The sequence below is a fragment of the Acanthaster planci genome, linkage group LG04 (assembly GCF_054643075.1).
Source record: "Acanthaster planci isolate LZ-2023a linkage group LG04, COTS_SCS, whole genome shotgun sequence".
Taxonomy (NCBI): Eukaryota; Metazoa; Echinodermata; class Asteroidea; order Valvatida; family Acanthasteridae; genus Acanthaster; species Acanthaster planci.
In genome coordinates, this window is record NC_141780.1 from 18494621 (window position 1) to 18508046 (window position 13426).

General features: G+C 41.5%; 1 protein-coding gene across 2 annotated transcripts in view; it reads left to right on the forward strand.

Annotated features, from left to right (window-relative positions):
- Nucleotides 1-8434: 8434 nt before the first annotated feature.
- The window catches only part of LOC147799440 (uncharacterized), a 33446-nt gene continuing 28454 nt past the window's right edge, over nt 8435-13426 (forward strand). For both annotated transcript variants that reach the window (XM_087135622.1, XM_087135623.1), the window contains exon 1: nt 8435-10146. In XM_087135622.1, coding sequence (XP_086991748.1) covers nt 9004-10146 — 1143 coding nt within the window. In that variant the 5' untranslated portion in view covers nt 8435-9003. The remainder of the gene's footprint in view (nt 10147-13426) is intronic.

Consider the following 13426-nt stretch of genomic DNA (forward strand, 5'->3'; position numbering starts at 1 on the left):
CCAAGACTTTAATAGACTTAAATTTAACGCCTAGCCTGTGTATAGTTGTCCAGGTATTACATGTAGATGTATTACCATATGCTCTTGGAGGGGGCAGAGCAGTGGAATGGTTTCAGTCTTTGGTAGAATTGCACATTTTTAACCAATTAGTCCTTCGTTTTATTATCGATTTTAAATTACACAGACATGCATACACTGTAACAGTCCTCGGAATTTTTATATTTGTATGCAAATAGTCACAGCATTTCAAAGCAACTTTTGCATTAATTTACCTGCTCGATTGAGTATGTAGCGAGTGTAACTGACTTATATCTGCATAGCTGTTTTGAAGTAGTTTACCAATTTAAGTTGACAGCAATTACTTTGTGGACACTTATGCTATTATATTGAAATGTGACATTTGTTGGTAGATGTAGTCCAGGCGTGGTAGCGATTGGTATTAATCATTATATGTACTGAATTCTCTATGTAACATCGCAATAGTTTATTCTGTTATGTAAGGCTTGGTGAAACCACCACCTATCCATGTGGGTGCTGAGCCGGCTGTATTGGGTAATTTGATGATCTGGAAACTGCGTCTTATTTTCCACATTGGCGGCCAGGCAATGGCGGAACAAGAACCAAATTATCGGAGCCAGGGAAACTAAAATTTGGAAATTTCTTCGTAACCTTCTCTTGGCCTTTTCTGGGGCAACATTTGGGGGGGAGGAAAGTAAAACAGCCCAATTAATTGCCAGTATTCTCATTTTTCAAACCAAAACAATTCTGGTCCATTTTAAAGGGGGGGCACCCAAATGCGGCCATGCAGTTCATGGTAGTTAATGCAAACCAGCGACACAATTAAGACATCGACATGAATATAATATCAAATCAGTGCTCTGAAATACGTGATTGCCAAGCTTTCGGTAACTGAGTACCTTCTTCAGGGCAAGCAAACTCAATCTGCTTTTATCGTGAATTTCATTTGTTTTTGATGTCATGTTGCTCATAACTGTGCAAAATTCATGTGTTTTGTTAATGTGAAGGGCCTATTTTAGTACAGAAACATACGGTGTCCATCATGCCATTTTAATGCACAGCAACTTGGGAAAGGTTGAATGGTCAGTTCTTGTATTTGATTTTGTAGAAACATTTAAGAAATGACAGGTGCATCTTCCCAGTATTCTTTTTTAGTTCGAAAAGGGACATATTTGACGATATTAAATTTCAATCAGATCAAAATTAAATGTAACGTGGGTTACCGTGGGAGAAAACTAAGCACCTTTAGCGGCGACGATGGGATAAAAACCAAAGCTTAACTGACTGGACATCAATTGCATTCTCAGTGTCATTTTCTGTTGATGGAATTCCAGCAACTGGGGATTGTTTGTTTCATTAGAGTTTATTTCATTATTTTCCTGCTTGTATTTTTCGGGCCGACCTGTCTGGCCAATGTTGGATCAACCATTCACAAGATAGGCTAGCATTTGCAACGCATTTGTTGCTATGTTGGGGGTAACCCAAGAAGATACGGGACGTATCCTTTGTGGGAAATTCTCTTTGAAAATATTAAACTATTCTGCTGTTGAAGGTAATCAAAATTTGTTATAACAAATGAAAATGTATTTCCATCAATAAATAGGAAGGCGAGTGCCGCCCAACTGTTTCACCCCTGGTTCTCTTGCTATTGAATCACCAATAATAAACATTATACGACGGACAGCTTTTTACTGAGATCACTGAGAATAAATGGACGCAAGACGGTTGGGATCGGTGTCACTGTCAAAGATTGAATAAAAAAAAAATGAAAATGTTGTGAAGGAAAAATGCAAAAGTTATGCGGTGTTGACCAAGCATTCAGGCGCACGGACTCCTGAAATTCGCTACGAATCGCAGTTACCGGCTTCCATATAGGACTCTTCTGGGATCTCGGAGTTCCCGGCCCACCGCACTTCCTCCCTGCCCATCCATTTAACCTCAAAAGGGTTCGAGCGACCATGCAAGGGAGGAAACGAGACAAGCCCCTAAGCCCTGGCCGCCGAGTGGGCCATAACGTCTCGAACCTGTACTAAGGCGCTCACCTGGACTTCGCGGACAGTGCCAGCCGCAGAGCTTACCCGTTAGGCTAAGGTACTGCTGGTATTTGACAGGGGTGAATTGGAGTCTCTTATAGCTACTGACAGCAAGCGTCGGCAAAATAAAAAAGTCACTTCTGGGATTCGAACCCACCCGTCTAACGATCTGATAACTGCGAGCTTAACCACTCGGCCATCTCAGAGATAATGTTTTCTGCTGTTCATGTTAATTAAGGAGATAACAAAGTCATTCAGCTTACTGCACAGAATGTTGCCGTGTAAATACTAAGTGACTGAAACGTTAACCGCCCTGAGCTGAAGTGCACCCTCAGCGGCGAAAGAAAGACGGGGGTACTAAGTTTTCCAACCGGGTTCTAACACGCGTTCGGCGAGCACGCGAAGACCACACAATTATTCTAGACTAAATCGTTGCGGGGTGCGGGTACTCGGCGTGCTCCGCGTCAAGGGTGCACCGCTACAAATAAATTCCCATAGACAGCAATGAAAATCCCCACACTTCGCAATTATTTTAAAAATACTCACAACTCTCACAGGTGTCCAGGCTGCACAGGAATACGATGATCGACATGTTCCCTTTCATTTTCCTTTCAATTTTCGGGGGGTGGACAAATGAACTTTTGAGAAATTTTCACCAGAAGCAGTCCACCCCTAAAATGAAGAAAATGTCCCTGCCCAGAAAAGTAGCCATTTTAAAAACCATTCCTCTGCAAAACGGCCAAATATTGCCATTTTCGGACCGGATTGCATCCAAATAATTTGAAGCCCAAATTCCGGGCCAGAGGTTCAGTGCCATATTTCTCCAATATCTCAATTTCATGACTCTCAAGACTCTCTAATACAGAATATTTTGAGTGTATAACTTTTATTAATGAGTCTGGCGGACATATTTAGGGCCTTTTTTGCGAGGGTGCACCCTCAAGGCGGCATAAACTTGCCTACCTATGCGGTGCGTGAGTACTAAAGGACTGTCGATTTCATTTAAAAACACGCCCCCTTTTATTCCTGCTCGGAGCGGGAAATAGTGTTTTTGATTTGAGTTGAGTTGATTTGATTTGATTTATTCACTATTTCCAAAAAAATCTTATTACAAAAACTAAATTAAGGAAAAGCAAACTCAACGATTTCAAAAAGTAAAAATAGTAGGGATAACGCAAAAAAGTTAATTTGACTTACTTCCATTGCGGTCCCAACTGATGAGAATTAACCTGACAAGTACAATATTAAAAATAGATCAAAAATCATCCAAATATTATAGACGGATCAAAAACACAAAAATCACGTGGCAAAAGCAGAAGTACACATTCACACAAACAGTGGTCGTCAATATTAAATGCTCTCCCTGACAGCTTCTCTTAAAATTAAATGAACCCGAATCAATATGGGCAAGTCCCCGGACCACGTCTATCCGGTTCGTGAGTAACTTGGTCACATACACTCGGATGCGCCACGATTTGCAGACTCCCATTGGACGATAGTTGAAGTTGCGCGTATGCATGTAACTCCGTGTGCACGCAGTGCATGTGCAGTGGACCTAGTTAAAACTTAAGCGACGTCCCACTTGATACACCAGCCTACATGTCCCAACTCTTTCACAGTGTTATATGAAAGACTCGCCATGTATGCCTTTTTTTGGGGGGGGGGTTCTCTCGTTTCCTTTACTAGCATGAAATGACAGCCCAATCATTAACCCAATAGTTCTGCAAAATAACACGTGCTGTGTGGTGTATGGCTCTCCGGACACACTGTCCTGTAAAGAGTACCTCTTTTACAGCAGATTCTGTCTCTGTAAAGATGTGGTTGCCCAAGCACTTTTTCTGTCATATTATAATTCGTTTTCAACATTGTAGACCTTCACCATTGTGGTTCTTCGTATTAATCCTTGCATTTTCCCATTAGTCCCTTTTTTACAGTCCAGTGTGACGGTGATCCATGAATATCGTAAAAAAAAACAAAAAAACAAGGGGAGCGGAGATTCAAGTTGTTTAATTAAATAGGACTTGGTGGTCTATGCGTTTATGGTTGCACTAGTACTGCGCCAAATACGCGCCCACAGAAGACAGCGTAAAACCAGACCGCCATGGCGCGCCTGTTGACTCTCGGGAAGAGGTTGCCCTCCGTTTTTTTCACTGAAAATTCAAGATTATGACCAGAAGATCACTTTTCGTTTCAATGTGATGGGGGTTAGCAGCGAAAAAAAGATTTTTATTCGCCTTTCCCCGAAGATACTCCCAAAATAGTAGTAAAACTATGCGCTCGCGGCTCTGAAGGTAGCCGCCCGCATCTATATTTCTTGGGGCTTTGTGTACAAGAAATACCCCGACCTGGAAGCTACCAGTCCAAAATTCGGGATTTATAGAAATATTTCTATGACCCCTCCTGATTATGGCATGTCTTATTGTAAAAACCCCGAGGGATCACAAATTATTAAAGAGCTCGCGCGCGCGCAGAAATCCAGCCATTTGGTGAAACGCATCCTCTCCCACGTAAATTTGAAAGAGCGCCCTCAAGCTTCGGGTTACCTATTACCTACGTGTACCGTCTTTGTGTGTGTGACACTCGGGAACTAACTAGTAAAACTGCATGTTTTGTAAGATTATGATCACTTTGACCTTTTCTTGTATGTCAGTCGTGTTTGTCGAATTACTTTTTGGGAAGGAGGGGGTCTGGTTTTATGCCCTCATCAAACCTGTTTGATGATAACAGGTACATTTGGGAAGTATTGAGTTTGAAAAGGGAGCTACTTGACTATGCCATTTTTCTAACTCCGAGTTCCGATATTAAACTGATGGCCAATGAGGCACGGATTAATTCAAATGACAAGTTTCAGTCAGCCCGATCAAACTTAAGTATAACGGGAGTTACGGGGGGGGCAGGATGGCCTAAGTGCCTTTTCAGGCGACGATGAGGTAAAACCAAAAGCTAATACTGATTTGACATCCAATGCAATCTCGATGTCGGTTTTTGTGGTTGAAATTCCAGCAACTAGGATTGTTAATTTCTTTCGAGTTTATTTCATTATTTTCCTGTTTGTATTTTTCGGGCAGACCTGTCTCACTAGGATAAGTGATGGATCAATCTTTCACAAGAAAAGGAGCGGCATATGCAACGCATTTGTTGCAACTTTTGGAGGTAACCCAAGAAGATATGGGACGTCTTTTTTGAGAGAATTTTACTTGAAAAATATCAAATTACTCTGCAGTTGAAAGCGAACGAAATTTGTTGTTGTAACAAATGAAAATGTATTTCCATTAATAAAATGGGAAGGCGAGTGCCGCCCGACTGTGCCACTCCTGGATCTCTTACTATTGAATCACCAATAATAAACATTATACGCCGGACAGCTTTTATACTGAGATCACTGAGAAGAAGTGGACCCAACACGGTTGGAATCAGTTTCACCGTCGAAGATTTTAAAAATGAATGAAACTAAATCAGCATCAATCCTGTAGCTCACTCTATTCAAACCTAAAAAACTGCCTTGTGGGTTCTGCGCCCAGGGACACGAAAAAAAATGTGGTGAGGGAAAAATGCAAAAGTTATGCGGTGTTGACCAAGCATTCAGGCGCACGGACTCCTGAAATTCACAAGGAATCGCAGTTAGCGGCTTCCATATAGGACTCTTCTGGGATCTCGGGGTTCCCGGCCCAACGCACTTCCTCCCTGCCCATCCATTTAACCCCCAAAAGGGTTCGAGCGACCATGCAAGGGAGGAAACGAGACAAGCCCCTTAGCCCTGGCCGCCGAGTGGGCCATAACGTCTCGAACCTGTACTAAGGCGCTCACCTGGACTTCGCGGACAGTGCTAGCCGCAGAGCTTACCCGCTAGGCTAAGGTACTGCTGGTATTTGAAGGGGGTGAATTGGTCTCTTTTCTACAGACCAATGTGACGGTGATCCATAAAAATCGTAAATAAATGAGGAGAGATTCAAGTTGTTTTTTTAATAAAAATATGAATACCTCCAGTGAAACTCCTTTCTGCTGGCGAGGGGTGACCCTACCCCCCAGCCTATACCCCCTTGAAGTAAATACAAACAAATAAACCAATAATACGCCCCTCCCTCCCCAGAGAACTTTACATATAGCCAAAATAACAAGATTTAGTCCTTCGTCTTCGAAGATATAGGTTGCAACAGCAGTAAAACCTGCCGAATCCTTGTGCCTGTGGAGTGTCTCACATGCACACGGAAATTTACCTTCTTATCGCGAAATGGCTGTTTTCTTAAATTTTTCTACGGGTTAATTCGCTATATCCGGCTGGGAGGGATGCTTGGCGGGGGGGGGGATAATCGAGTAAAATAAGCAACATGAATCTAATTGGCAGATTTAAAGCTGCTTGTTCTCGTATGTTCACGGACATCTCGATCTGTTGTCTCTAGGTCAGCCACTAGACGCTGGGAACGTGCAACCGGTGATCGCTTGTAGTTTATCGCAAGTAACATGGTAGCGTCCATGTACGTTCTTCGAGGGTTAGTTATTGAAAACTGTGTTGAATTCTTTTTTACTTAAGAAGGAACATTCATTTCTGTGTTATGGAAAATTGCCAATGTTAATTTTTGCAAAGCTCATTATATCCAGCTTTGCCAGGCATCTTTCTGCGGATGATCTGAAATAAAAACCTCCAGGTTTTCTGTGTACATATGTTCCTGTAAATCCCGACGAAGAGATGGAGTGTGTTCTCGGGCTGTGTTCTAGCCGTTCGAGAGCAAACGTTAGAAACCCGTGTTAATTAGAGCAGGCCGCCCCGGAACTCGACTTATGGTTACCTTCTTCAAATAGCGCTCTCCAATCGAAAAATGGAAAGAGGAAATTCACGTGATGAATTTACTTTCTAGAGCTTCAGATACATCGCCAAATTTAGGCCTATAAGTTTGTTGTAGCAGTAACGCGGCACATCAAAAAAAAAGGCAAAAAAGGACAAGAACTGTACAACTTAGACCGGAAAAGCGCGCAGCCGCACACAAAATTCAAGCCAGTTCAGCCAACTACGCATTTTCTACAAGATTTTACTCTTGGAAAACGAGGCACTCGATAAAATAGACATGCTTTCTGTACACGGGGCGGTTGCTTACGTGATGCTGACAGGCTACCACGGAGAGAAGAAATTGATAGATAGAAATTGGTACGGTCGGCCAGGTGTTGTGATGTTCTGCCCATGTAACGAGCTTCACATCGGCACTGAAATTCATGGATAACGTAAAGTTGCGAGGGTAGGTAGTGCACCTTTACAGAGAGTCGGAAGCATCTTGAGTAGTGTGGAAATATTATGATGCGCGGTTCAAAAGCTTAGTAAATGCGCCTGTCACAGCTTTCTCTGCTGTTCAAAAGTGAGCGATACTTGTCCTCTCCAGTAGTTTGGGATACACAGGACATTTGGTTGGTCCGTAAGGTCGTGGTTTGAGCCGATTTGTGAGGGAACGGGTTACATGTTTGTTATAAACGATTCAGGATCGCTGTTTTCGAGCAAGATAGATTTAACACGGCCAGTTTCATCGTTTGGATAGTGTTCCTTCGTTTTGAACGCACACAGGACAGTCAGTTACGTTTTAGCCAATGAAAAGCTTTGCTTCTCATGCTCCACCCACATTTACTGGCTATTTGACCGTTGACTATTTAATCTTGTTATTCAAATAATAACCCTGATAACAATTCATAAGCGAAGTAACGACTCGGTTAACCGCATTATTTTCTATCTATAGTGATGGATCACCCTTCATGCCTAACACTGTATTGGCCACTTGAATTGAAAGATTTTTCGAAGAAGATTTTCGCCTTGAAAATAATAGTCGGACCTATATTTGCGCAGTATTAGTTCAGTTGATTCAGTCTTCAAAGCGATCAACACATCCGGAATGAATTGTTAACCTCAGAAATACCGTCATTGATCAAAAATAATCAACATTACGTAATCACGACTTGAACCGCTTCATGTTTGTCCTGAAGATAAAACTAGCCAGTCAAAACATAAACGAAGTTGTTATAGTATTCTTTCATTTGGACCGTTTAAAACACGTGTAGATACATACAACGAAAGCTATCCCATTACAAGAAAACGAATACAATAGAACCTGTCAGTAGTTCAAAAGTTTAATCAAATGTTAGTGCTGGACTTGATTAAGCACTAACACATTCAGTTAACGTGGGACTCAAATCCTTTTGATCATGCATAGGGCCTAATGTGGGCAAGTGGAAAAGCGTTCGACACCTCCGTCCTTCGAAATGCAGTTATCAGGCAATTAACTTTTAACTTTAAACCTGCAAAAAGGAAGCCAAATTTCATGTAATTTACTGCTTATTTATTTTCTTTAACTGTCAGACAGTTATTCGTCATCAACCCCGCTGACTGTCGTTTTTCTTATAATGCACCCGAATAAAATTTGTACATCTGTAACATTTGTACGATTTTTCCTTGAAGCTCTCGCCATCCACGGTAGATCACTGTATTGTTTATGTTCAATTATTATTTTGTAAGAAAAACCAGCCCAATACAAACTTTAAATAAGCATTTCCACCAGGAAACGATAATCTTAAAAGTATACAACACAGAGTTTTAACGCATGTGCACAAGTTCAGGTTCTGGTTTTGTTGCCCGCTATCCACTTCAACTAAAGTATCCTAACAAAACAGTCAGTCATGAGTAAAGAACTATGTACCCATGCTTTTTGTACCTTATTGTACCTGTACAATTCCGTAGTGGTGCCATTCTAGGAATGGTTTAATGTATTGTCAAATGATGTTCACTTGAGTTTGTGATCTTCAAACCATATTGAAGCAGCTAAGAGGCAAGCCAGTGCAGCTAAACCATTTCCTCTTACAAGATGATTCTACGTCACACTTCTCAAATTACTGAGCACGAAGATCCGCTTCGACAGGAATAGGGACGGGTCACTAACGCGCCCTGCAGTCGGTGTATCTTGAAATACTTGGCATCATGGGACGAGGGAGACTGAGTCACGCTGTATCTGTGAGTGCTATTGTCCTCTCCATGATGAGCATCTTATGTTTCGATGTTTGTCCAACCTCAGCGGCGTGGCAAGGACATCTGTCAGCCTATGAGCTAGCCAGCTTCAATAATCCTGATCAAGAAGATGTACCTCGTGCCCAAACGTTCAACCATTTTGCCTTGAGTGATCATGGTGATGTCTATGTTGGAGCTGTCAATTGGTTGTACAGGTTGAATAGTAGGTTGGAGCAGATACAGAATGCTTCAACGTGTGATGACAGTATGCCTTACAATGGGATGCCGTGTCGTCGTACAAATAACTACAACAAGATACTGGTAGTTGACAGTACTCGGCCGAACAGTCTGATAACGTGCGGTGGTGTGTTTGATGGTATATGTCAATGGCGAGAGTTACGGCATATCAAGGTTGTAGTGAGTGAATCAGTCCCTTATGTTGCAGGCTTCAGTGATGCAACCACAGTTAATTTGGTTACTCGTGGAAGTTATGAGAAAGAAACCTTTTACATTGCTGTTACTTACACCGTTGTAAACGCTAATGGTCGTGGAATGTTTCCTACAATTACAAGACGGAACCCTGAGCCTTATCTTCTCTTAGCAGCTTCAGAAATCAGTGATATGGTATTTGTCAGTAGTCGTGCCATATTGAATCATTTTGCCATTGAATATGTTTCTGCGTTTGAGTACTATGGATTTACGTATTTCATTGCCTCCCAGAAAGAGGATCTAAATGCTGCTCAGTATGTATCCAAGATTAATAGAGTTTGTCAAACAAGCCCAAATCTGGATGCATACACCGAAATCACCATCAAGTGTAATGGGTCGGATGGTAGTGTGTACAGCTTGGTGCAAGCAGCTCACTTTGGACCAGCAGGACCTGACCTAGCGGCATCATTGGGTCTTCATGCAGACGAACAGGTACTGTATGCTGTGTTTGCCAAGAACCAAGGAGCTCCGGGTACCAGTGATGTACCTACCGCTCACTCAGCATTGTGTGTGTACAGGATGACTTATATCTTGGCTGGCTTCAAAGAAGCAGTACGGGGCTGTATTCAGGATGGTGCAGCATACTCTGTAGGCTACTTGGCTGGTTCTTTCTGCAGCATTTTTTCGGTAAGTAGACTAAATCAGACAAATGGTGCACCTACGTGTACTGATCACTCAGCAATGTGCGTGTACAAGATGACTGATACCAATTGGGTGGCTTCACAGAAGCAACACGGGGCTAACTCAGAGTGGTACTGCATACTCTCTAGGTTATTTGAAAGGGTTCCTTCTGCAGAACATTATCAGTAAGTACAGTAGACTAAATCAGACAAATGGTACACCTACCGATCAATCAGCATTAAGTGTACGGGATGTGACTGATATCTTCAATCAGAGAAGTGGTTTCAGAGAAGCCGTAGGGATTGTATTTGTGATGGAGATACATTTCACTCTGTAGTCTATTTGGAAGAACGTGCTGCAGCAGTTTTCAGGGAAGGGAAATGTTTACGCTGTTTCTATAGACCATCTGAATCGTGCACACAATTGATTAATCGACATGTTCAAATCACAAGGACCGAGTCTCCGATTATTTCTGATCTTCCAAGTGGGGTCAAAGAAAAAGCCTGAAAGAAATGTTTAAGGGGGTCAAACCTTTTTCAGGGTAAACATTTAAGTTTTTTGGTTAATACAGCTTTTACGATCTTTTAGTCGATGAGATTACAGTTTTTTTAAGGAGAGGAAGATGGACCAAAATTTCGCCTTTCCCGTTATTCTACTCCTCTCCCAGCCTCTTAAGTTACATAAGAAATAATGCAAGTGTGAACACCCTGACAAAGGACTCCTTGGAAACAGCTTGTCTTGAAGCACAGAAGAACTTGAGTGTTTAATACTCCTTAACGGCAGCCCTTGATACAAGTCCAGAGTCAGTGGTTCGCTGCAATTAATTGACAATGAATACGTGTAAACCTCATATAATGTACATGTGCATCAACCCTAATTAGCACCCGCTTACGTGATTATAAAAGAAAATTACCAACTATATTATGTGTAGAATGAATTTACTTATAATGTACCTAGTGTACTTGCCACGTGTGGAACCCAAAAACCATTAACACAAGTATACAGTTGTACATGTGACTGCATGTAGTAGACTTATTATAAACAGAAGCAGTAATAACCCTCTATGATTTTACAAATGTTACAACCCGTTCCTGTACTCCCCTAACCAACCTTCAACGCTAATCTAATATTATTTGGTGATTTCTAACAAGGGAGAATTATCTCTTCTGACCAACTGTTGCATTCCTAGGGTTTACTTAGCTAATAAACTGCCTGTATTGTGGTTCAACCGTCTTCTTACATCTCGAGGAAAGACGTTTCTGGAACGCGAGTGTGGATCGCATAACATTACTAAAAGAGGGGCTTTCATGAATTTACACGCTGCTACACCCCCCCTCAAAAATTTGGCTGCTTTCTTGCCCCGAGATCCACCCTCGAGAGACGAGTATAATTATTTTGACGTTTGGAACTGCAAGGAACAATCAAGCTGCTTGGCAGGCACATTCCGGAAGACAGTACAGACCCTCAGTAATAAGTGTGCAATACAGCTCCACGAAAGGAGTCCATCGGGTAGACTTTTTGATTGCTTTTTTGGTGGATATTTAAATTCTATACCTGTCAAGTTTCAAATACGGTCACATAAAAAGATAAATACGTATTCATGTTGTTTTTGTTCAAATAAAGATTTCAGGGGTATAACTTCTCGCTGTAATACGGGAGAAGGGATTTCCTGAACTTTTGACTAATGCCACAGGAAACGTACACGTACAGACATATAAAAATATGGAGTGTTTCTGCAGCGTAAACACTTGTTTAAACTGAAAATATATATGGGAATCCCTTCAGCCAAAGGGGAATTCAGCCACACCTGAAACAGTCACTTTTAAGTGCATGGTTGATGATCGGCTCGCTTGAGGCATATGCATTTATCATAACTTTCGTCGGAAAAGAAAAAACTTCAGTAAAATTAATAAGTGAATATAATCGTTGTGATTTTCTGAAGTTATTAATGAATGGGAAACAATATGTGCTTATCCGAGTAATGGAGAACTGATTATTTTAATGTCCCTAGCCCGCAATGGCTCATTGCGTTCTAGGCCAATTCAAACATAGCACGAGTTGCGCACGCAAGAGGCAAAGGTCATACAGAACACGGTTAGAGATGTGTTTGAAAAAGATTAACTTTACTATGTTATAACCATGCATGCAGGAAGGACACAGGAGGAGTTGTAACTCAGGCACTTCAAAGCGTCCAATGATGGTCGCCGCCAAGTCTGATGAATAATAGAAAACATTCCAAAAATGCCTTATTGCTGCCTGCATCTTAGCTGGACAAGTGGGGCCAGTAATATACTAATACCTTGGCAATACTTGTAGTTTTTAGCTTGCAAGTAAATACAAACTATCGATGTGACCAAGAAACAGAGAGAGAAAAATTCCTGAGATTAGACCTACTTTTGGTATCATAAATAAACTTTTAAAATTTTGACACACTGTTTCATTATCCATACAAAGTTTGTAAATCTAGTCTCCTCCGTCCAATATACATCAGTGTCAAAGACTTGGTACGAATTTGGCTAAAACTGGCCAACAAAATGTTCACTACTACTGGAAGGCTTAGTTCATTAGCAACAAAATGCACTATTTCATCACAAGGAGTGATCGTGAAATCTCATAAAATACGCCTTTGTACAAATGCCATAATAAAAATGATTCAAACAAAACACAAAATCTTACAAACAGCTTGGCTTTATATTTCCTAAAAGAAGTCCAGAAGAAAGCGTTCGATAAGGGCAACAACTGCACATGAACACTTCGGGTATACAGCCTAATAAAAGCAACTGTGCAAACACTTCACTTGATGTTGCGGATCATATCAAGCGCCAACGATGGCATGAATATTCAACTTCCTATACTGCAGTACACAACGTTTTAGGGATGCAGATTACCAACGAAAAATTGTGGCGACGATCATGGGGTACAAAGGGAGCTTGTGGTTGCAAAACAGGTGGTGGGTAGCAGGCGTGCGCTGCGCTCTGGCTATGGACATACCGGGAATGCCAGAAAGTGGTAATCGGCCAGATGTTATAGCCCGGGCAGTTCAAACTCCTTCTGTGTCCGTCCTCCAAGATGCAGCATTCCAAGCTGTGTGTAAATATAGGTCTTCAGACGAGCCGAACCGAGCCAACCAGGAATGTGCTCGTTGATATTTAGGAGATAAATAAACAACATAAGTATTTTGGACTTACTGTACATAAACTATGCCACTATAAGTACCGTAAATTATTTTATTTTTTCTTTAAAACGACATTTTAATGCAGCCGTATATTGATTTAATTTATCAGGA